Source organism: Hemiscyllium ocellatum, chromosome 30 (genome assembly GCF_020745735.1).
Source record: "Hemiscyllium ocellatum isolate sHemOce1 chromosome 30, sHemOce1.pat.X.cur, whole genome shotgun sequence".
Taxonomy (NCBI): domain Eukaryota; kingdom Metazoa; phylum Chordata; class Chondrichthyes; order Orectolobiformes; family Hemiscylliidae; genus Hemiscyllium; species Hemiscyllium ocellatum.
In genome coordinates this window covers 25,853,128-25,877,488 of record NC_083430.1, presented here as the reverse complement: position 1 = coordinate 25,877,488, position 24,361 = coordinate 25,853,128, and the positions used below count along the sequence as shown (strand labels likewise).

The following is a 24,361-nucleotide window of genomic DNA, read 5'->3' as shown; positions in this document are numbered from 1 at the left end:
AACAAATTGTAACCTCCTACTTGCTTAAGCCACTGTAGTGACTGACATCAGTACAACGTCTGAAAGACTTCACACTCTTCTATCCATGTCAGCAAGTCCTTACATACTGTCAGCATTGCTATACTTTGTGAAGGCAATCTTTGAGCCTAGAATATCTGCCTGCTAGCTGTTTCATGAGCTGATCTCGCTTCCTTTGAAGATTGACAATTGCCCTAAAGCTTTAATTTTTTCTTCAGGTTGGGTACTTTGAAATAGAACGCATATGTTCCATAAGGATCCTTTCAGATAAACCTGAATTTATGATTTATAAAAATTACTGCTAGCCAATGTGCATATAGATGGTGTGTACAGCCACTAATCATCCAAAATAAAAATTCCAACAGCACAGACTAAAGGAGTAGATGATAATTTACAACATGGACATTGCCACACAAGGACAATGTTTCAGTTCACCCATCCTAACAGGATTCAGTTACTAAGGATTATGCTGATTGAAACTACAAATATACATTCAAATAATCGTAGTAGTACTGAAACAAATTACCAACACCTTATAGAAAAAAATGTTTGGAACTATTTATCACTTTGAAAATCTCTTAAAAAGTACTATGAGCTGATTTAAAAGAAATCCTACCTTAAAGTCTGCCAATTGCTGATTGATAACATCAACTTCTGTTCCTACCATTCCTTGCAATTCTTCACCCTCTTCTGTTTTAGTTAGGAGGCTGTTGAGTTCTTTAAGCTTTTCATAAAAATCATCAACTCGTGAAACAGTCATCTCTACTTGCTCTTGTCTGTTCCTCCCTCGTTCCAGTAGTTTACCACACTGTTTGTTCAAGGCTTCAAGCTCTCGTTTCAGTCCTTGTAGGTCTGGACTGCCTTCTACTTCTAGCGTCTGCTTACATTCTTTTTCTGAAGTTTCAATGTCTTTTTTTAATTCTTTAAGTTTGCTCATGAATTGCTTAATATCATCAATCTGCGATTGTAGGCTGTCCAAATCCCTACCAACAGGACTCATGCTATCCAGTTCATCATCCAGGTCTGCAAGGTATGAAAACATTTCTCGTACACGGCTCTGGAAATGTCCAATTCCTTGAAGTTTGTTTTCCATTGATAAACAACTTTCATCCACTCTCTGTTTTACATCACTGTATTCTTGCTGAACTACCTCTGCTTGCTGTAGAAGCTGTGATGAATCTGCACCATCAGGGGCATCTGCTGCTAGTCCTTGGGCAAGGTCTCTCAGGTACTCTACTTGTGGCTCTAACATTTGCAGAGATTCCTGCCGTGTCCTAAGCTTTTCCAAGTTCTTATTACTGTAGGCTTGTGGTCCAAGAGCATCATATATTTCAAGCTGTTGCTTAGTCCCATCAAGTTTCTTCTGAATGTTTTTCAGGGAATCCTGAAACTCCTTTAGCCTTTGAGCCATCTCCTCGATTGATTCACTCTTGGTTTGAAGATGTTCTGTAATAAGGTCCATTCTTTGATTTATACCTGCTTTTTCATCCCTAATTCCTTCTTCATTGACCTGACAAGACTCAACAAGAATATCAGCAGCAGTATTCATCATTTCCAGGAGTGAACGGTGTTTCTCCACATCATGATGCAGATCTTTAGCTAATGTTAAAGAGGAATTAAGCTGTCCTGGATCAACAGTAATCTCCAGTTCTTTAATTTTAAATTCACAATCTCCAATCCATGGAAGCAAGTCTTCCACATACTGTCTGTACTTCTGTGCTTTCTGCAGGCAGTCTTTAAGTTTAGAATGTCTGCTTGTAACCTGTTTGGTTAGATCGTTCCACTGTCCTTTAAGAGTTGACAACTGACTCTGCAGGATCGTTTTTTCCTCCCCAGGTTGGGCACTCCGAAATAGAGCCTCTCCTTCAGCAAGAATCATCTCATATGAGCCTGAATGCTGATTCAGGCTTTTTTGGAACTCTTCCTGCTCACTTATCTGAGACAGTAAAATATCTAAGTTTGCAGACACTGGAGACCTTTGAGCATGTTCACTACATTTAGTATCTAGCCACAGCTTGAGTTCATCAAAGGTCTGTTGAAACTGCTGAGAACTGGCCAGAATTGTCTGAAGTTGGTTTATCCGATCACCTGTAAATAATCATCACCACACATTATTTGGAAACATATACAATTTCGGTCATCTTTCAAATTTTCCATTGAATTGATATTTAAAATATTTTAAAATATTATTGCAAACCTTAATTGCAAGTATAGGTACTAAATATTTAACATATAAAATATTTTAATTATTGATGGAACAGTTGATTTTTATCTACTGTATGCACTGTAAAATTGTAGTCATTTTAAAGTGTATAATCTGTCTTGCTGAATACAGAGTTGAAAATAAGGTAATTTTGGTTAAAATCAATGAAACAAGTCAACGATTGTTACAAAAATAACATTTATAATACAACAGGAGTTTCAGGACTGGCCTTACTTTGGGATAAAATAAAGCAGTCACATAACCAGTTTCGACGTTTGCCTAACACCAGGGTGACATGACTTAAAAATTAAAGGGTCACCCAGATTGGTTTGCTGAAAAGAAATTGAGAGTTGTGTGCACCATATTTACAGTGGTTAGACTTCTTGTCTCCAAAGGCCCAGGAAGGTGTTCATCACATTGGGTTGTAAACAATTAAACATCACTCTGCTATAAACTGATAGTTGTGTTTCTCTGTAACTTCGTACTATGGAAAATCACGCTATGGAAAACCTCAGGCAACTATCTGTGTGGAGTTTGCACATTCTCCCTGTATCTGCGCGAGTTTCCTCCAGGTGCTCTGGTTTCCTCCAACAGTCCAAAGGTGTGCAGGTTAGATGAATTGGCCATGCTAAATTCCCCTGTAGTGTTCAGGGATGTGTAGGTTAGGTGCATTAGTCAGGGGTAAATGTTGAGCAATAGCATAGGGGAATGGATCTGGGTGGATTACTCTTCAGAGGGTCAGTATGGACCTGTTGGGTTGAAGGGCCTGTTTCCACACTGTCGGGGTTCTAATCTATCAAAACCACTATAGAAAGTTGTGCTGTAGAAGATTGCTAATAGAAGATCGCAAATAAAATTGCTATAATCGAAGTTTGGGAGAAGATTTGTAGCTCGGGTGCTCGTTGTTGTGGTTCTGTTTGCCGAGCTGGGAGTTTGTGTTGCAAACGTTTCGTCCCCTTTCTAGGTGACATCCTCAGTACTTCCCAAGCACTGAGGATGTCACCTAGAAAGGGGACGAAACGTTTGCAACACAAACTCCCAGCTCGGCGAACAGAACCACAACAATTGCTATACTTGTTCAGCAGAAAGTTTGCCTAACTTAAACATCCGCAATTCATTAGTTGCGCTACAGCCAATTTGCACAGATGAAATCCGCTTTATAGTGGAATAACCTGTATGCATTAAACTGTCCACTTTTCCCCATAACGGAGTTGGTGCCTTAAGGATACGCAATCAGCATTTCCATCTGGATAAAAAAAGTGATGTGATTCAGTTTGTCATAGAGATGGGCTTTGAAAGGGGATGGATTCCTAAAATCCTGCAAATCCAAAATTATAGATAACGTGGTCTTCAGCAGTGAGCACTCGTCCCTCATCTCTGTCCCAAACTGGCCCCAATTGGCAAAGTTGCAACTTTTTCTGCCTGACAGGAACTGTGGGTAACTGGGTCAATGGCAAATTGAGACCCTTGAGTGGTCTTTAATTGACTTTTAACAGCCTTAATCGGAGGAGAGACAAGGCCGGGGGGTGGGGGGGGGTTATCTCTAGGGCTGACTCATGTCAACTCAGAGCATTTCAGGGACCATCTCTGGAATACATAGACCAAACAATCCCACTGCCCTGTGGCTGACCATTTCAACTCCCCCTCACACTGCTCCAAAAGGTGAACTGTGGTTTCTTCTCACAAATGATGCGACCTGCTGAATTTCTCCAAGCATTTCTGCTTCTGCTTCACTCAACTATTTGCCCTTCTTGCCTCTCCTGGGAAGGAATAATTATGTCCCTAGTATGGCTAATTGGCTATGTGCCAGAGCACAGATTTGGCCTCAAAGTTAATTGAAGCATAGAAATGGGAAGCAGGTTGGAATATTAATCATAGGAGTTAAGTAGGAAATCCATTTTTAGAGTATTTTAACGAAAGTAGCAATTAAAAGGTAAATATCAAATAAACATCTAACTAATCTGGGAAAGAACAACTTCATAGTTCTTGTGATGACAATGATAAGGCTATCAGTGCTCATCGTTCCTCTGGACGTAAAGTGCTCATGCAGAGTCAAAGACTTAGCCGAAAAGTATTAGCTGGGTCTCTTCCATCTCTTAGAGGAAGTAGGTAATTTAACTTGCTTCTGACAACTATTGACTACAGAGGTTTCAGCTAAGTTCTCATGTATATTGGTGGAAGAGTGGAAAGCATCTGCAACAAAAGTAACCAAAAACAACAACTTCAAAAATTATAGGAATCTGTTTTTTCAGTACATCTGTCAAATGATAAACTGATTTTAAATTGTGTTACAATTTATTTTGCCACACTATAACTAAATCCGCAGCATCAATGCATACCTGCTCTCTCTTCAAGACCATTAAATGGCATTACAACTGCTTCTAGGCGCTTCCGAAGCTCATCTTTTAAATATTGTTCACCGATAAGAGAAGACAGGTCATCACAGAGAATCTGTGCCTGTTCAATCTGCTCCTTTTGCTGATCCAAATCTGAGCGAATTTCACTAGTTTCTTCGAGTTGTTGTTTGACAACATCTGGCTGAGTACTAATCACAGACTGGTTGCTTAGTTTATCACAGAGGATCTTGATTTTGTCAGTGAGCTGCTGCAGTAGCTCCTGGTACTGTGTACTTTTGGCTATGGCTTGATCAATTTGACTTGAACGGCTGCTGAGCTGATTGGTAAGTTTATTCCATTTGTCATTAATGGTTCTGTGCTGATTGCTCAGCTGGCTGTCAGGAGGAGATACATCTCCAGATGCACACAGTATGCCTTCTGCTGCTTTGTTTAGTTGTTCATACTGAGGTTTACGAGTCTCAAATTCTTTCAACATGAACTGTCACAAACAAAAGATTTTAATTAGAGATATCAGGAATAATTTAATATACAATCTTTTTATTGCATCTGTAAATAATTTTGACATTTCTGGTCCTTAGTTTTACCTGTACTTGTTGTTTCTGGGCACGCAGCATATTTGGATCAATTGACAGAGGACCCAATACACTCATCATTAACTCCTTTTCTGATAGCCATGGACTGAGCTGTGATTCTGTATTCTGGAAATTTGAGAGTAGGTTGGCTGATTCCTCAAGTTTTTGTTGTCTTTCAGTTACTATCTGATTGGCATGAGTCCACTTTGACTCTAAACAAAGAAAAGATGACTTCAATGATTTAATCAGAGAAAAGCTACACACAATATTATACGTATTGGTTTATGCTGCTCAACAAAATCATAATGCAAATCATTAAAATAATTGCACTTATTCATACATTATAAAACGATACAAAGGCTTGTACATTAACTTTTGAGAACTACAACTTCAGAACTATTGTTAAAATAATATTCTAGACCAAATAGCTAATCAAGTTTCCAGAACAAGCCATAATCTAAAATTAAAAAAACCACTTCAATCAAGATGACCCAAAACAGATTTACGAGTAGAACTGAAATCTTCCTAGGCAAATGAGATTTAAAATCTCAACTCCAAGTTTCTTGCATGGATCAGAGATTTGAACATTTTGGTTATAGTTGTCACTTTTCTCCCCCAATTTTCACCCCTCTTGTTCCAGTGACTGAGGTGGAGATACAGTAAAAGGGCAAACAATATTCCCACCCTAACTGATCCAAATAGCTACACATCATGGATAAGCTTGTACAATTGATAAAGAATTGCAATGTGTAGATCCTCAACTGAATAGAATTTAATTCCAAACTTGGGAAAAGAAGTGAATAGGAGCTCTGCATGTATCATTGCAAATATGTTGTGATGAAATGTACGCAATGTTATTACATACAGCAACTACAGAAATGCATCCTAACCCTCCATATTGCCACCCAAGATCTTCACATGTACACTTTTCCAGTTGGTAACAAGTTCTTCTCTCAATGTCTACATTTTCTGTGCTAATTTGGCATGAACCAGGGATCAAACCAGAGACTCTCCTTCCACTTCTGTATATAAACACATTAATGAAAATACATGAAGCAAGTTGGACTATATACAGTTCAGTGACCAGATTATTTTAAGCATTTTCCCTTGCTTAGATAATTACTTTCTTTTATTTTCCCACTATTTCATGGAATATCATCATAAAATTAAACTTCCCATCCTTACAGATAAATTACATTATGAAAGCAGACTATTCAGCCTAACCAATTCCACGTCCTTCTAACTTCACCTGCCAGGTCAATTCTTGTATGCTTCTTTATTTGTTTTGAGGGTAAGGTATTCCATTCCAAATGGATGAATATTAGCACTGTATCATACTTGCTTTACCTATTTGTTCTAGCACTTGCATTAACTTCTTTGCTTCAGGTGAGTCTGGATTTTTTTTCAATAAGTCTTGTAATGTCTCTTTCAGCTTCTCAACTTTTCCAGAATTTTGTTCAAGCTCAACAAGAAATGCCTAATGACAAAGGAATTTAGTTATTAAGAACTTTGCAAACTTGCACTTACTAAAATACAGCATTAATTCTGGCATTTTCTGAAATATTTACTTATTGAAGCACAATTAATTGCTCAAAATTTTATGTCAACTCTTTAAGAATCAAATATACATCGTCTTTAGTCCTTACATTTTATGCAACATAAATTGCACAAAATTAAAATCCATCAGCCAGAATCTGAACAGAACCTAAATAAAACTGAAATCATTAAGACGAAAATAATTAAACAGCTCAAGCTATTTGGCTAAAAAACATTTTTTCAATTTGTGTGCCCTGACCAGAGCGTAAATAAAGTAACAAAAGAAAAAGACATATTAGAGATTTGGTTTCTTAAATACCAGATGACATAGGTTGAGTGCAAACTATAAATACTCCATATGGTCACAAAAAGAGTGTTATCTTTGTTCATCAACCCATCTACAATTGAGGATAACTCAAGTTAAAGTAAGCTGAATTATATTTGTTTCTCACATTGGGAGTGTTTATGCACACATATCAGAACTGAAAATTCAGGTCTTCACATGAAGAAAGTTACATTACTTGATGATCTGGGCTCACATTGAGGAACCCAGCCTTCACAGCAACTAACTTTAGCCCTTATGAATATTTCTGTGGTTCAGAATCAAAAAATCAATCCGAATGATTAAATGAAGCTGGAACACTTATTTTGCTTTAAAAAAACTGAAAATAAATCAATGGGACTATTTTCATTCTATTTATGCCCTCAACATAACTTGTTCCTCCCTTTCCTCCTTTCTCCCTAAAGTTGCAGCATCCATTTATAAACTGAAAAATCATGGGAAATCACAGGCTTCAGAAGTTTAATTTGCTAAGGTATTACGATGATTTAAGTGAGGTATTAGTGAGGGATTACATTTACACTATTAAATAAGTTTGTTGCATTTACCTTATTTTGCTCTACTTGTGTTTTCACAGCTTGAGTTTTGGCCGGTGATGAATTCAACCTGGTCAAAGTATGCTCTTTTAACTCTAACCATTTCAGAACAGAATCTGTTTCTTCTTGAACCTCTTGCATTTGGCAAATTGTGGCCTGAAGGTGGTCCTGACATTCCTTTAGTACATTTCCAAGGGTCTTATAATCATGGTTCACATCAGAGACACACTGTTGAATTTCTGCAAGGTCTACAAATGGAAAAATACATGTCAACCACAAATGGCCAAAACCAGACTATTTAGTTAGTAGCACCATGATCTTTAGAGGATCTTTAGAAAAACTTACATTGATGAGATGATCATTGTGATATTATACGTATCAATGCATAATATTTACAAATAATGATTTGTATACTGTTATAGAAATGTATGGTTTTATAGTTGAGACATCAGAGTGCATCTGGGAAAATTAACAAAGTGAAATTCACAACTGATCTTGGAGGAACAGTTGGGCGAAGTTCACAATACAAAATCAGATAAATTAATTGTGGTTTTAAGTGTAGTCTACAGAGAATCTGCAGTAGTGAATAGAGTGGGTTCTTTCTTAATTATATGTTTTTGGACATATATCTCTTGATTAAACTTAAAATATAAGCCATAACTATTAATTTAAGCTGGGGCAGTGTTTGTAGAGGAATAAGACAGTGTTAATTTCTGTCTCTGTAGATTGTGAAGGAGCAAAAATGGCCTTTAATAGAGTGATATGTGCTCCTCTTCAGATGTGGGAGTTTAAAGAAAATTTAAGGGTTACTGCAGATTATTCTACCATAAATGCGGTTGGCTGTGAATCTTATTAGATTGAATGGATCGGTTGGAGAGAGAGTTAGAAGCAATGAGGAATTTGCTACAGCAACAGTATGTGAGGGGTGGCAGATGTGGGGGGGGGGTGGGGTTCCCAGATACAGTCACATAGATGGGTTAACTCCAGGAAAGGTAAGAGACGTCGGTAGCTAGTGCAGGACTCTTTTGTGAATATACCCATTTCAAATAGATATGCTGTTTTGGAAATGTAGGGGTGGTGATGGATTCTTAAGGGAACGTAGCACGAACAGCCAAGTTTCTGGTATTGAGACTGGCTTGAATGCAACAAGGTGTACGTCGGGTTCCAAGAGATCAATTGTGTTAGGGGATTCTCTAATCCAAGGTACAGACAGACGTTTCTGTGGCCAGCAGTGATAAAGCAGAATGGTGTGTGTTACTTCCCTGGTGCCAGGATCAAGGATGCCTCAGAGAGAGGCCAGCAAGAGGTCATTGTCCACATTGGAACCAATGACATAGGAAGGGAAAAGATCGAGATTCTGAAGGGAGATTAGAGAGAGTTAGGCAGGAATTTTAAAAGGGAGGTCCTCGAGAGTAGTGATATCTGGATTATTCCCAGTGCCATGAGTAGTGAGCGCAGGAATAGGAGGATAGAGCAGATGAATGCATGGCTGAGGAGCTGGTGTATGGGAGAAGGATTCACATTTTTGGATTATTGGAATCCCTTTTGGGTTAGAAGTGACCTGTACAAGGAGGACGAATTGCACCTAAATTGGAAGGGGACTAATATACTGGCAGAGAAATTTGCTCGAGCTGCTTGGGAGGATTTTAACTAGTAAGGTTGGGGAGGGGTCGGAGGTGTGGGACCCAGAGAGAGAGTGAGGAAGGAGATCAATCGGAGACTGGTACAGTTGAGAACTGAAGTGAGTCAAACAGTCAGGACACGCAGGGACAAGGTAGGACAATTAAACTGCATTTATTTCAATGCAGCAGCCTAACAGGGAAGGCAGATAAACTCGGTGTGGTTAGGAACATGGGACTGGGATATCATAGCAATTACAGAAACATGGCTCAGGGATGGACAGGACTGGCAGCTTAATGTTCCAGGATACAAATGCTACAGGAAGGATAGAAAGGGAGGCATTTTTGATAAGGGATAGCATTACAGCTGTGCTGAGGGAGGATATTCCCAGAAATACATCCAAGGAAGTTATTTGGGTGGTACTGAGAAATAAGAAAGGGATGATCACCTTATTGGGATTGTATTGTAGACCACCCAATAGTCGGAGGGAAATTGAGAAACAAACTTGTAAGGAGATCTCAGCTATCTGTAAGAATAATAGGGTGGTTACGGGAGGGGATTTTAACTTTCCAAACATAGACTGGGACTACCATAGTGTTAAGGGTTTAGATGGAAAGGAACTGGTTGTGCGTATCAATTTTCTGATTCACTATATGGATGTACCAATGAGAGAAGGTGCAAAACTTGACCTCCTCTTGGGAGATAAGGCAGGACAGGTAACTGAGGTGTCAGTGGGGGAGCACTTTGGGGCCAGCTACCATAATTCTATTAGATTTTAAATAATTATGGAAAAGGATAGACCAGATCTAACAGTTGAATTCTAAATTGGAGAAAGGCCAATTTTGATGGTATTAGGCAAGAGGGGTGGCACGGTGGTTCAGTGTTTAGCACTGCTGTCTCACAGCATCAGTCACCAGGTTTGATTCCAGCCTGGGCAGCTGTCTGTTTGGAGTTTGCACATTCTTCGTGTCTGCGTGGGTTTCCTCCCACAGTCCAAAGATGTGCAGATCAGGTGAATTGGCGATTCTAAATTGCTCATAGTGTTAAGTGCATTCGTCAATGGGAAATGGGTCTGGGTGGGTTACTCTTCGGAGGGTCGGTATGGATTTGTTGGGCCGAAGGGCTTGTTTCCAAACTGTAGGGAATCTAGTCTAAATCTAAAAACTTTAGAAAGCTGACAGGGGGCAAATGTTTGCAGGTAAAGGGATGGCTGAAAAATGGGAAGCCTTCAGAAATGAGATAACGAGAATCCAGAGAAAGTATATTCCTGTTAGGGTGAAATGAAAGGCTGGTAGGTATAGGGAATGCTGGGTGACTAAGAAATTGAAGGTTTGGTTAAGAAAAAGGAGGAAGCATATGACAGGGAAAGACAGGATAGATGAAGTGAATCCTTAGAAGAGGAGTATAAAGGCAGTAGGAGTATACTTAAGAGGGAAATCAGGAGAGCAAAAAGGGGATATGAGATAGCTTTGGTAAATAGAAACCAAAGAGTTTTTACAAATATATTAAAGGACAAAAGGGTAACTAGGGAGAGAATAGAGCCCCTCAAAAGATCAGCAAGGTGACCTTTGTGTGGAGTCGCAGAAAATGGGGGAAGATACTAAGTGAGAATTTTGCATCAGTGTTTAAGGTGGAAAAGGATATGGAAGACAAACACTGTAGGGAAATAGATGATGACATCTTGCAAAATGTCCAGATTACAAAAGGAGGAAGTGTTGGATGTCTTGAAACAGGTAAAGGTGAATAAATCCCCAGGACCTGATCAGCGTACCCAAGAACTCTGTGGGAAGCTAGAGAAGGGATTGCTGGTCCTTTTGCCGAGATATTTGTATCATCAATAGTCACAGGTGAGGTGCCGGAAGACTGGAGGTTGGCTAACGTGGTGCCACTGTTTAAGAAGGGTGGTAAAGACAAGCCAGGGAACTACAGATCAGTGAGCCTGACCTCAGTGGTGGGCAAGTTGTTGAAGGGAATCCTGAGGGACAGGACGTACATGTATTTGGTAAGGCAAGAACTGATTAGAGATAGTCAACATGGTTTTGTGCGTGGGAAATCACGCCTCACAAACTTTACTTAGTTTTTTGAGGAAGTAACAAGGAAGATTGATGAGGGCAGAGTGGTAGATGTGATCTATATGGACTTCAGTAAGGCATTCGACAAGATTCTCATGGGAGACTGGTTAGCAAAGTTAGATCTGAGAATACAGGGAGAACTAGCTATTTGGATACAGAACTGGCTCAAAAGGTAGAAGACAGAGGGTGGTGGTGGAGGGTTGTTTTTCAGACTGGAGGCCTGTGACCAGTGGAGTGTCACAAGAATTGGTGCTGGGCGCTCTACTTTTCGTCATTTCTATAAATGATTTGGTTGCGTGCATAAGAGGTACACAGTTAGTAAGTTGCAGATGACACCAAAATTGGAGGTGTAGTGGACACGAAGGAGGTTACCTCAGATTACAACAGGAACTTGACCAGATGGGCCAAGAACTGGCAAATGGAGTTTAATTCAGATAAATGCGTGGTTCTGTATTTTGGGAAAGCAAATCTTAGCAGGACTTATACACTTAATGGTAAGGTCCTAGGGAGTGTTGCTGAACAAAGAGACCTTGGAGTGCAGGTTCATAGCTCCTTGAAAGTGGAGTCGCAGGTAGAGAGGATAGTGAAGGCGGCATTTGGTAGGCTTTCCTTTATTGGTCAGAGTATTGAGTACAGGAGTTGGGAGGTCACGTTGTGGCTGTACAGGACATTGGTTAGGTCACTGTTGGAATATTGCGTGCAATTCTGGTCTCCTTCCTATCGGAAAGATGCTGTGAAACTTGAAAGGGTTCAGAAAAGATTTACAAGGATGTTGCCAGGGTTGGAGGATTTGAGCTATAGGGAGAGGCTGAACAGGCTGGGGTAGTTTTCCCTAGAGTGTCGGAAGCTGAGGGGTTACCTTATAGAGATTTTCAAAATTATGAGGGGCATGCATAGGGTAAATAGGCAAAGTCTTTTCCCTGAGGTTGTGGAGTCCAGAACTAGAGGACATAGGTTTAGGGTGAGAGGGGAAAGATATAAAAGAGACCTAATGGGCAACTTTTTCACACAGAGGGTAGCACAGGTATGGAATGTGCTGCCAGAGGATGTGGTGGAAGCTGTACAATTGCAACATTAAAGAGGCATTTGGATGGGTATATGAATAGGAAGGGTTTGAAGGGATAATGGGCCGGGTGCTGGCAGGTGGGACAAGATTGGGTTGAGATATTTGGTCGGCATGGACGCGTTGGACCCGAAGGGTCTGTTTCCATGCTGTACATCTCTATGACAGGCCACATATCCTTAAAAGTGTAATTGTTTTCAGACTCCTGAAACTGGGTGCAACTTTCTACTTTAATAACTTCACTTGGCAATTTTACCTGGCAGCATGAGTCAGCTTGCCTTGGCTACAGTTTCAAATTAGACTACAGATAATATTTACACTTTTTTTTGTCCAAACAATGGTCTCCAAGCAAGGGAAGTACAACAATAGACTACTTTAAGGTTTCCTTGGAAGCTTTTCCTAACACATTTATATAGTAACAAGGTGGTTATATAGTTTCTCATAATGGACTGTATCCACATTTTTAAAAAATCAAATATTACTAAATATCTTCGTCAAATATTTTTTAATGGCCAGTTATACAATGTAACATTTTGTCTGAAGAATCTCATACAGTTAAAAGGGTTAGTCCACAGCGATCAATTCTGGTTTTTCAATTAAGAATGATTGTTTAGGTTGTATAGCAAGTACCCAATTAAAATGAGATTAGAAATCTTGTCAACCAAGGCTGTATTCCAGTACAGATAAGAGTACAGTACATTATTAATATTTGATTTTACCCTCTAACATTCCTATATGAATCCACTCATGGACAAAAATAATTGATGTTGCAACAGAAAAACACCTCAGATTTCCTATGTTCTCACCTTTGTTTCTGTGGTACCCATTCATACTAGGTGCAGTCACTCCACCATTCATCATTACAGAACCTGAATAAACAACAGGGAGACACAACAGTGCACAGGACAGCCAATGTTAGGAACAAAGCTGAGCACACATGCTCCCTCAGCAGGATATCACAAGACACTAATAAGCACTACACATGGAGCTGGCTTTAAAAGTGCTTTGCATTGTGCAATAGCTGCATGTAAACCTTAAATATATTGCTGAAGTTGCAGGAAGCATGGATAATTATAATTTATAATATACATCTATATATGTAGCTAAGCTTTAGTAGTGTTATTTCATAGACAAGTTTGTGGAAAACGCTGCCATATACACAAATGCACAAAGAAAATTAAGCAATGCAGGCATCTTTAAATTCTTTACAAATGCTCATTGCATCTAAAGTGTCAATCTTAATTCAGTGGTAGCACTCTTTTTCTCAGTGCCATGAATTCACATACTACTCCAAAGATGAGAGTACATTATTTAGCCTGACTCACGTATGCAGCACTAAAAGGATAGAGGAATACCAAAGGTGCCATCTTTCCGAAGAGACACGAAAACAAGGTTCTACCTGCTTTCTTGAGAAAAAGACATGAGGGCATTCTTAGAAAAGAGGCAGGGGGAGCTCTCACTGCCTCCTGGCCAATACATATCCCTCAATTAATACCGCTAGAACAGATTCTCTCATCTTTTTTGCATAACTGTTTGTGGAGTTTGCTCTATTTTTCCCACATTATAGCAGTAACTACAATTACAGTACTTTGCTAACTGCAAAGCACATTAAGATTGTAAGTGCTGCATTAAATGTTAAGTACTTTCCACTTATGAAGGTTGAACTTTGCTACACCAACTACACTTATTTCTTGTTGCTTCAATAAATTTCACTGACTGAAACAGAGAATCAATCACTTTGACCTGAAGCATGGACAATTTCAAGTCTGAATGTATTATCTCAAATTATATGTGGAGGCATTATAAAAATATAATTGATAACAAGCTTCACTGCTTTCTTGTAACAAGCACTATCAACACGTTTAGTCATATAAAATGAACATCATAGGGTGGAGAAGCAATTAACGTTGCCTTCATCAGCAAAACGTCTATCTTAATAGAACAACAGAACTAAACTAAAAATTTGAGTATGCTTGTAATAACTTAATTGCTTGTACTGGGCAAAAGCAAGGCATAGGCCATACATTTACTCACTTGGATGGATGTATACTATTAAGAAACATGAAACTACATTAAATATAGGAATAAAAGGGTACTCTACAGCTTTTCTAAGATAAAATAAACTACATAGAAAGAGCATACTGACCAAATTAGCCTATGTTGATATGGCAAGCACACAGATCAAATAAAGTTGATTAGAAATCGTGACTGTTCTTAAATAAAACATTGAAGCAAGTCACAAACAAAGCTGACACATAAGAAAAACTGGACAACATGAAGAGATTAGAAATGCAAGCAATTTGTAAGTAGTTCCAGTGACACACTTGATTTGGGGGTTATAAAGTTGTTCATTAATTACCAACATGGCAGCGTGGCCAAGAATAAGTGGGTGGAGAAAACCCAATCATGACTGTGCCATCAGATAGTGGCTTAACATTTCCAAAAGGTATGAAGAAATAAAAATCATTCTCATTCACTTTCAAACAATTGCAGATGGAAAGTTTGAGCAGGTAACTTGTCTGTTTTCTTTTTACAGTAAACCATGCATTACACAGGGATTCTAAAATTATTTTTTAAAATGAAGAAACATCAAGTTAACTGCATTTTCAATGATCTTTGCTATTACCTCTTTTACCGGACAATAAGGAAGTATCAGGTGACGTTAATTCCATGATGAGACTTTCTAACTGGGTTCCTTTATGATTTATTTCTTGCACTTGTGGAGATTTTGATGACCAATCTTCCAACAGGATCTGTGAAATCAGTGTAAGCCATTTTATTACAATGTCTAATTGCAATTTTACACATGTATCTTATTTATGTCATGATTTTCACTTTTCCCAGGAGGAAGGCAAATGTTATAAACAAATTTGTTAGTAATCATGTTGCCCGAGACCATTCTCCCTTCCATCAGAAGTTTTAATCCAGATAATGGCATGACTAATTTAGAGTTTGAAGAACGAAATAGAAATTCTAATTAAACAGCCATCCTGCAAATATAGATTCAAAATATGTCTTGTTTCATAAATTTGCAAATTTTGTATTTTATTTTCTTTCCACTTCCTCACCTTTACTTGTTGGATCTGTTTCTCCAGCACATCTGTATCAAGCGCAGATTCAAAAGCTGGCACACTAGCCTCTGTTTCCTTTAACCATTTTCTAACTGACTCTACTAGAGATGTGAATTCACTTAGGTGCTGCTGGCAGGATAATGCTTCTTCTTCCCTGAAAAATACAAGCTCAAATGTTTATCTATTTATCACTAGAAATTATGAAAAATAATAAGCTTAGACAAATACGTGAACTATTTTAATGTTGGAAAATTTTCTTTATGGATGCATTTAAAACACATTTTGTTTTACTTTACACAATTTGCAAATTACAATCACTCTTCATCATCTTTGAAAGTGGGGAATTGTCAAGGACAGTGACAGTGCAGTGGAACCGTCTTAGGAGTGCATGACTTTGACTAGTACTTCTACTGACTGGTCAGTAGCAGGAAGAATTTCAAATTGGGCAAAGGCATTAATCTAGTCAGGTCCAGGCAGGTACCTACTTAACATCAGTTCAATGGTTATGAAGTTAACATTGATGGGTTGACAAAAGAACTGACATCTGAGCCAGGCTTTGTTGTACATCACGTTCACCATTTCTAATATGCATCAATATTTTCAGCTCCAACTCAGAACACAAAACTATTTTGAATCTGCCATTAATAATAGGTTTGAACACTGTTGAGAATTCTATCCATGCAAAATACTTGAATATATCATTCAGGGAGCGACTATCGTTCACATAAGAATGGAACATTGCAAGCATGTTCATTTTTCTTACAAATCTATTGTTTCTTGAAAGAAAAGACATTTCAAGTTTGATTAAATTCAAATTAAGGAAAACTTGAGAATGTAAAGATTACTAAACAAATCAACAAAAATGGTTCAGATCTGCAGCTCATCTAACAGTGACAGTAACAAGAATCTGATGAAAAAATCTCATCAAACCCAATGTCAAACTGATTGTTGAGGAGATGACAGTATAATCTGTCAAGGTTAAATGAAAGCAGAAGGAAAACGGATTTGTTGCCAAAATCATTCATGTCATTTTCAAACAATCTACAGTTCAACGATGTTTGTAGTAACTATTTCATCAAATTTATTGAGAAAATGTTGCTGTTCTGTTCACCTATGTCCAACTCTGATAAATAGAGCACAGTTTATAATCCTGAGCTTAGCTTTCAGACTCCACATCACAGCATAATGAATGTTAGCTTCTATAACTCCAAAACATTAACTACCTCAAAAGACTCCAATGGATTCCTAACTGGTATTCCATCATCCAACACGCGAAAAGTTTATCATTTGAAAACTGACATCTTTATTCAATCTTACATCAAGAATTTCTTCGTCAATACATTTCCTTTCACTAATCCACATTAGCCTTACTCCTGCCTATAACGCAGATTATTGCTGACATACAAATAGACTTACACTGTCTTTATTTTTTGAAATAAGGATCCCCACTCTAGTATTGGAGAGGGAGTGATCAACAGAGGCTGCAATTTGAAGTGACCACTTTTCACCTTCTGATGCCAGCTCCATACACACCCTACAATGTTGAAGCAAGCCATTCAGCCCATCGAGTCCACACCAACCCTATACCGTACCCCTGTAACCCTGAATTTACCATGGGTAATCTACTTAGCCTGCATATCTTTGGACTGTGGGACCAAACCAGACCGCCCGGAGTAAAGCCACACACAGACATGGGGAGAATGGCAACTGTGTGCAGAGTTTGCACAGAGGCTGGAATAGAACTCAGGTCCCTTGCACTATGAGACAGTAGCACTAACCACTGTGCCACCCTGCCACTGGGGATGCATGGACAGTGTGAAGGAGCCAAGGCTCAATTCTAACGCAGCCATGCTTTCTCTCATCATGAACTTAACACTTGACGAACCAAACATCTGCACTTCTATAACCTTTTCTCACTGAGATGTTCAGCAAACACTCCTCATCCCTTTAACAAGGCTCACCACTTCCTAACTCCATGTCTCACCTCCCACCCAACCTGACATGGCTCACTCCCTCCCTCCCTCTCCAACAAGGCTCATCTCCTCCCTCACCAGTGCAATACAGGTCACTCTCCTCCTTCAACCCTGAGGCACACTCACTGACCATTCCATCACTCTGCTGCAATACAGCTCACCCTCCTTCAACCCTGAGACACAATCACCGACCATTCCCTCACCCCACAACATAGCTCACTCCCTCCTTCAACCCTGAGACATACGCACCAACTGCGCCATATCCCTTCCCCTGCCTTCTCTCATTCATTAAGCACAAGACTCTTGGAATAAGACTCCCCCTCCCACCCCCATCCTTCATCCCTAAGACATGGCTCAACTACAAACCCCAACTTCGCCGGCACTGCCACCTCCCAATCCCTTCAAAGTTCACCCATTCCTTCCCTCACTCATTCAACAAGGTGCACCTCTGCCTTTTCACTGAACAATAATACAGTAAAACCTAAATTGTTTGAACTAACTGAGCCAGGGCATGTTTTGATGTCTGATCAGTGTTTTGATTATCCAAAATCAAAGCAGCTTTGGTTTTATTTACATATTGTTGATTCTTCCCTCACCTGACCCTTTGGTTAGATTTTAGACTCAAAACTAAACCACAGTATATTTTCTGGTACTCACAGCATTTTGCCCTTTCAAATTGGGCAACAAGCTTGATTTGAAGGATAAGGAACTCCAAATTTGACTAATTAGCAAAAATGTAGTGTTAGAACTCTCACTGGTCTTACAATTATTTAGATTTTACAGTTTGATCATTTTTAGTTTGGAGTTTATATCAGTGAGCTGAAGTTGACCTTTGGACTGTGAGCAGCAGCTTGTTTCAAAAATAAAATGAAACAACTGATATTTGGCTTACAAGGAATGCTCAAAGAATTCTTGTTTAAAGAATATTTGGGTTCCAAAGATGCATTATGCTTAAACAAGTGGCAGATGTTTAAAAGTTAACAAGGGTCTCTCAGGGAGACAACCTGATGAACAAAGAGGAACCAATGCTTGAACTGATTTTGAATGGCAATTAAGTCAGGAGGATTGTACTGGTTAAAACTTCAAGATGGAGGTTTGATTGCTTCACAGTTATTTTTTCATTATCAACTTACTGAAAGCTCAGAGAATAGCATCTCAGTTACAAATATTAAGTGAACATCCCTCAGTCTACAGGAAGCTAGTTGCATGCAGTGTCTCCAGAATCCAAGTAAGATACAATCCCACGTGCTTGTGACATTACGGATCATGGAGATGGCTTAAGTGAACTGACCAGTTACGTCTCATTATTTTTTCTTTTGATTTACCCTTTATCTGTCTGCATGAGTGTGGGCATTAGATTCAAAGACTGGACTTAAATCAAATACATTAATTAGATTAACTTCCTCTGCTGAAGCTATATTATTAATAAATTGTTAAATCTTGAAAACTATAATTCTGGTATACAGTATGAGTTATTCACAAAGTTTGGTACTGGTTATTCAAAAAGTCTGGTTAGGAACCATTGGGGTCAATTTTGAGGGACACAATGCTTTAATTTCACTACATTGCAAATACATGGATAGGGAGACAGATTTGATTTAGCTGTCTTTGTGTCCTAACAGTAGGAGTTAATTCCTTTGACCAATATCTTGACTGAGTATCTATGTTCTGAAGCACTTTAATTAACAATCCATTGCCATCTGGTCATAAATAGAATAAAGACTAGAATTTGTATTGTTACTGGCATCAAAGACAGTATTGATCGATGCTGCCAGAAGTGATGCACAGGAAGGCTCACGACCTTATCCTTTATTGACTTTAGTGGTTCCGAGTAGCAACGCTGACTGTTGAAAAGAACCATGAGAAAACCTGAAGATTCCTTGCTACATTGCAAATATTTTGCTCTGCAGCAAACTGATTTTAAAAAGGTGTAATTCCATTTTCCAAACTGCTACTTATCAACACAACAATGAAGTCCATGAGCTCAGTTTCATCTCTGAACCACAACAAAGTATAAGCATGAGTTTGGTCTTCAAAAGATAGTCAAAATTTGAAACATTTCACAAGAAGCATTCTCGAGAATTAAACAGGCAGATACAAAAATAAGTGAAAAACTTAACACAAAATACATAATTTGATGCTGTGCCCAGCATAATCCCTGGTAACTGTAGTTGATTTTTCTCTTGATATAGTGCACCATGGATATTACACAGCCTGCAATCAACTGACCTGGCAAGGAGAGAGGGCTCACAAGACCCCTTGATGTATCAAGCACACAAGGGAGATTGATATGACATAATCACCACTCTGTGGGTCTGCTTTTATTTTTCAAAAGAAAACCCAGTCACAGTGTAAGCTTCCAAAAGAATCAACAAACGCTGGCTGTCTTATATGGGCCATGTATACAATTCCCGACACAGAACTGGCGTGTTATTAGAGCTGGTGTCTGACAGCAAATCCTGATAGATACTCTGGATAGCTCAAACATGGAGGAAGGGGCTTGGGCTTTATTTTCAGTTGTATACATTGCATTACAACTATATCCATCAGGCATAAGAGAGAGTGACAAACTGACAGATGGGGAGTATTAAGAATAATACAAAACATTGTGATAAGAAGTGAAGTTATGATATTTGTCTTGCCAGTACCAGCTTACTTGATAAAATTTCTGGTGAGACAACAATTACTGACTCAACATGCAAATCTCAGACTAGGAGGCAAAACCTTGAAACAATGCATAAAACACGATTAAGCAGATGTAAATATGACAAAAAAAAATATGAAACACATGCCTTTGGACTGGAACCGCTAAATACCCTCAACTGTGGTGTGCTATGTGGCACATTGTTATCAACTAACAATCTAAAACCTCTTTATGCAGACTCCAGGGGACAAATTGCAAACAACGTGGCCAAGCCACCCAAGTTTTTCAAATGGACACAGGCGCAACTAATGATGAGCAAAACAGTATAAAAATAAAATATTGCAGAAGCTGGGAATGTGGAATAAAACAGAAAATGCTAAAAATACTCAGCAGCTTCTATGAAGAGGAAAAAAAAAATCCATGATGTTTCATTGGAACATACTTAAAGCCCTTGAAGCCTCATACTAGTAGATTAGAGTTATGAAGTCAAGAAAGCCTCAACTTAGCAGAGGCACAAACAGTACCTGTGCTTGCAGGTACTTAGGAGGCCTAAAACTAATTCAATTAATGCCAATATCAAACAGCATGCATCACATCAAATTAATGGCATTACCAATTATGTTCCAATTTAACCACTGAATAAAGGCATTAGCAGCCAGATGTGTTAACAGAGGTTTAGTTTACCTTTCTGTCTCACATGTGATATATTTATAAAGAGGCAATATACCAAGATAATTTGTTTGGTCAGATGTGACCTACCAAGATAATAACACACGGTTTTGTGATTGATTTACAAATTCATAAATCACCACAGTACTGTCTGGTCACAACGTGCTGGTATCTGTACCACTGAAGCAAAGTCAATGACTGGCAGGTGTAGTGCAATAGTGATATGTAATCAGAGGGCTAATACTGCTAACGTTATTTGGATGCATACAATATGCATAAGAAAGCACTCGCTGTCTAAACAAGTCTACTGATTTGCAAGAGGTCCTGAATGATACGGAGATAATGGTAAATTAATCTATGAATATTTTCTGTTCTATGTAACAAAGTGAGCATGTCAATCAATTGCTCCATGGACACACTTGACAGCTGTCATGTCAAAATTTTGGCACTTTCTATAAATAAACCATTTAGCTCTTCAGTACAAGCTATTCTTTACATCAATAATGCACTCCTGCTCTCTCAATGTCTTCATGGCATTGGCAATATTAAGGTGTATTCTCTCTCCTGAAAGAATTACATTGCAGGGAAGGACTGAGATTTTTCTGCAGTACCCATGTTGCCAGGGTCTGCCTATATAAAGAAAAAGAATCTCCTGGACATCTCATCTGATAGCAGTCTTAATCAAAGTCTCCCCAAAAATGTAACTGGACAAGTTTTACTCCAAATATTAAGAGACTTCCCCGAATTATCAAATAGCGCTGTCAAAGTTGATGTTTTTTTAAAATTTAACCTGGGAGCTTTCCATCACTCAAGGAATGAAAGCAAAGCAACAGAAGAATCTGTGTGGAGAAACCAACTTACAATATAAACTATCACTTTTCATTCTAAACATTTGTCCTTATCTCAATCCATCGCATTAATGAAATGGGTGTAAGGCATTGTTTAAATTGTACATAAATTTGCTTGTTTTGCTAAATATTTAGGCATTAAAGGGGTTGAAAAGCTGAACTTGAACACTGGTTTATAGTATATGACCAGTTGGCAGAAGTGGAAAGGGATTCTGGAACTGGGTCACTTGATCAGCCTCTTGGATGGAAAATGGTGGAACTAAAAAGGATAGGAATACATCATGTCAAATCTATTTCTAAATGAGTAATTTAACATTAAAATAACAATAATTTACATTGCGATAATCTTCTCAATCCCAGACTATGATATTTTAGTCTAAATGTGTTATTCTCAATGCAGCAATAATACATTAATTCTATGAACTTTGGACTTATGATGCCTACAAAATTAACATTCAGCTACAAAATGGCCTAAGATAAACCATTTAATGGAGCAATGTTTCTTACCTCTTCTTAACATCTTGCTCTAAATGTTTGTATCTTCTGGTTAAGTCTTTGACAGTTTCTGCGAGCTGATTCTTGTCTGTCAAATTGCCAGATGTTGTCAGCTCCTCTGCCAGTCGCTGTAGAGTCTGCAGATCTTCACTTTGCTTTACAATTTCTGTACTCTCCTCCTGTGGTAAACATATACAGTCAGATGCAGTTAAGAAAAATAGCATGGCTTCTCTTGCTGATCAATGCAAATGCTGGGGAATGAAGTATTGTCTTGAACAGAGTATTTTAATAGGATGCTGACTAACTAGAATGTTATGTCCTGGTTGGTGCCGAATGCCCCAATTGCTGTTACAGTTGCACCCAGATGTGAAAATTGTGGCGCTGGAAAAGCACAGGTCAGGCAGCATCCGAGGAGTAGGAGAACTGACGTTTCAGGCACAATTCCTGATGAGTTATGCCAGAAACATCAATTCTCCTGCTCCTCGCATGCTGGCTGACCTGCTGTGCTTTTCTAGTGCTACGTTCATTGACACTGATCTCCAGCATCTGCAGTCCTCACTTTCTCTTCACAGTTGCATCCATCCAAGTAAGGGGACAGAATTCAATCATACTCATCACTTGTAGGTGAAACAGCTTTGAGGAGTCAGCAGTTCAGCCACTCCCTACAGAATTTTCAGTGTTTTATTTGCTCTGGTAACTATGGCCTTTTGTGGGTGTCCAGTTAAGTTTCTGGTCAATGCTGGCCCTATGGTGTTTGTGCTAAAGAAAGGAGGCAATAATGTAGTAAATGAAACAGCTTTTTCTTACACAGATGTAATTTACCACTTATTAGTCAAACTTGGATGACATCCGGATCTTGTTCCATACAAACAAAGACCACTTCATTATCCAAGGAATTTCAAATTGAATGACTACAGTCCTCAACTTAGTGAGCAGATCTACTTCTAACTTTATGGTAGAGTGAAGGTCAGCTTAAGGTGGTTGAGTCTGGAACATGGCTTGGCAAGTTAACATATTAATTGCCCAGATGTTGAATTGAAGTGTGTGTACATTAGTGATAAGTTACATCTAATGCTTTTTAGTGCTCATTTTACAAAAAAAAAATTGGTGGATCACAACTAGAAATATAAGTTTACAAGCATCATATTCACCAGCATTTTCTGTGAAAAATAAGCAATGTCTTTATTTGGATCTGCTCCAGCTGCCAGGCTTTGTGATTTACTGTTCATGAATTGTCCAATGTCCTGTACCAATTTCTCAAACTGCTCCATTTTGGGCAGCAGCTTTCTCAACTTCTCTTCTTTCTCCTGCCGTTCACTGCATACTGCTCCCAATTGGCTGTTCAGCTGGTCAAGTTTCTCTTGGAGCGAGGAAGCAGTTGCTCCATCTGCATTTTCAATGAAACCACAAACCATTTCCTGCATTGTGTTGATGCTGCTTTGTTGGCTAGCGATATCCTGTTTTAATTTCTAAAAGATTAAAAAAAATTATTTTGTATAATGAAAACAATTATATATCTTAAAACTTCAGTATACATTATAATTTTATTTTAGGAAGTAGCTATTGGTCGTTCCTGGCAGTTGTACTCCTGTCACAGGTAGAGAGAGAGAGATCAATCAAGTGAGTCAAACAGAGGGAGAGAGGAGAAAAGGTGCGAGGGGACTAGGGAGAAAAACAGAAAATAAGATAATAGTTTTAGATATTCTAACACTACTGCCAGGATAAAGGTAATATTCACAGTGTATCTGTAAAACAAAACATAAGCTGTCCAAAAATCTCAATGTTTATAAAGGAATCTCCTAGAAAATCATGAAAATATAGCAATAGGAACACAAAGTTATTATAATTTCACGGTTCTGTAAAGCACAAGTCTGAGAGAGAACTCACAGTATTTTGGACAAGGGTATCCTGGATGGCAGCACATGAAGTCAATAAATTATCCTGATTTTTCAAATTCTTTTCAATGTCTTCCAACCAGTCCAGTAAGTTATCCAAGCCTTCTTGAACATTTTGGGACTGAGCACTTGCCATCTGCAACTTCTCACTGCGCTTTGACACTAGCTCTGTCAGGTTTTCATATCTCTGGGTGATACAATCTGAAAAGAACAAAGTGTAAATATGGCAACATGTAGCTAAATTTAAAGTTACAGTTTCATTAAAAGCAGGTTCTACAGTGACAAAGGGAAGTCATTAAAAGTGAATTTTATTTTGTACTTTCAAGTCAGTTGTAAAGTAGAGGGAAGGAGAGGGGGACAAGGGCAAATAAAAGTTGGAGCAGGGACAGTGAAGGGGACAGAGTACGAGCGTGAGCGAGACAGGGGGTGAGGGTTGTTAGAGACAGGCG

The 24,361-nt window shown here is 38.6% G+C and overlaps 1 protein-coding gene across 12 annotated transcripts in view; it reads right to left on the bottom strand.

Moving 5' to 3' along the window:
- The window catches only part of macf1a (microtubule actin crosslinking factor 1a), a 536,531-nt gene that overhangs the window by 149,260 nt on the left and 362,910 nt on the right, over positions 1–24,361 (bottom strand). For 10 of the 12 annotated variants that reach the window (XM_060847668.1, XM_060847672.1, XM_060847670.1 and 7 more), the window contains 11 exons: positions 23,905–24,113; positions 23,169–23,486; positions 22,030–22,196; positions 15,386–15,542; positions 14,944–15,070; positions 13,124–13,186; positions 7,575–7,810; positions 6,498–6,627; positions 5,163–5,362; positions 4,561–5,056; positions 635–2,106 (listed from right to left, as the gene is read on the bottom strand). In XM_060847668.1, the coding sequence (XP_060703651.1) occupies positions 635–2,106; positions 4,561–5,056; positions 5,163–5,362; positions 6,498–6,627; positions 7,575–7,810; positions 13,124–13,186; positions 14,944–15,070; positions 15,386–15,542; positions 22,030–22,196; positions 23,169–23,486; positions 23,905–24,113 (3,575 nt within the window). The remainder of the gene's footprint in view (positions 1–634; positions 2,107–4,560; positions 5,057–5,162; positions 5,363–6,497; positions 6,628–7,574; positions 7,811–13,123; positions 13,187–14,943; positions 15,071–15,385; positions 15,543–22,029; positions 22,197–23,168; positions 23,487–23,904; positions 24,114–24,361) is intronic. The other 2 variants (XM_060847671.1, XM_060847679.1) reach the window with 1 other exon arrangement.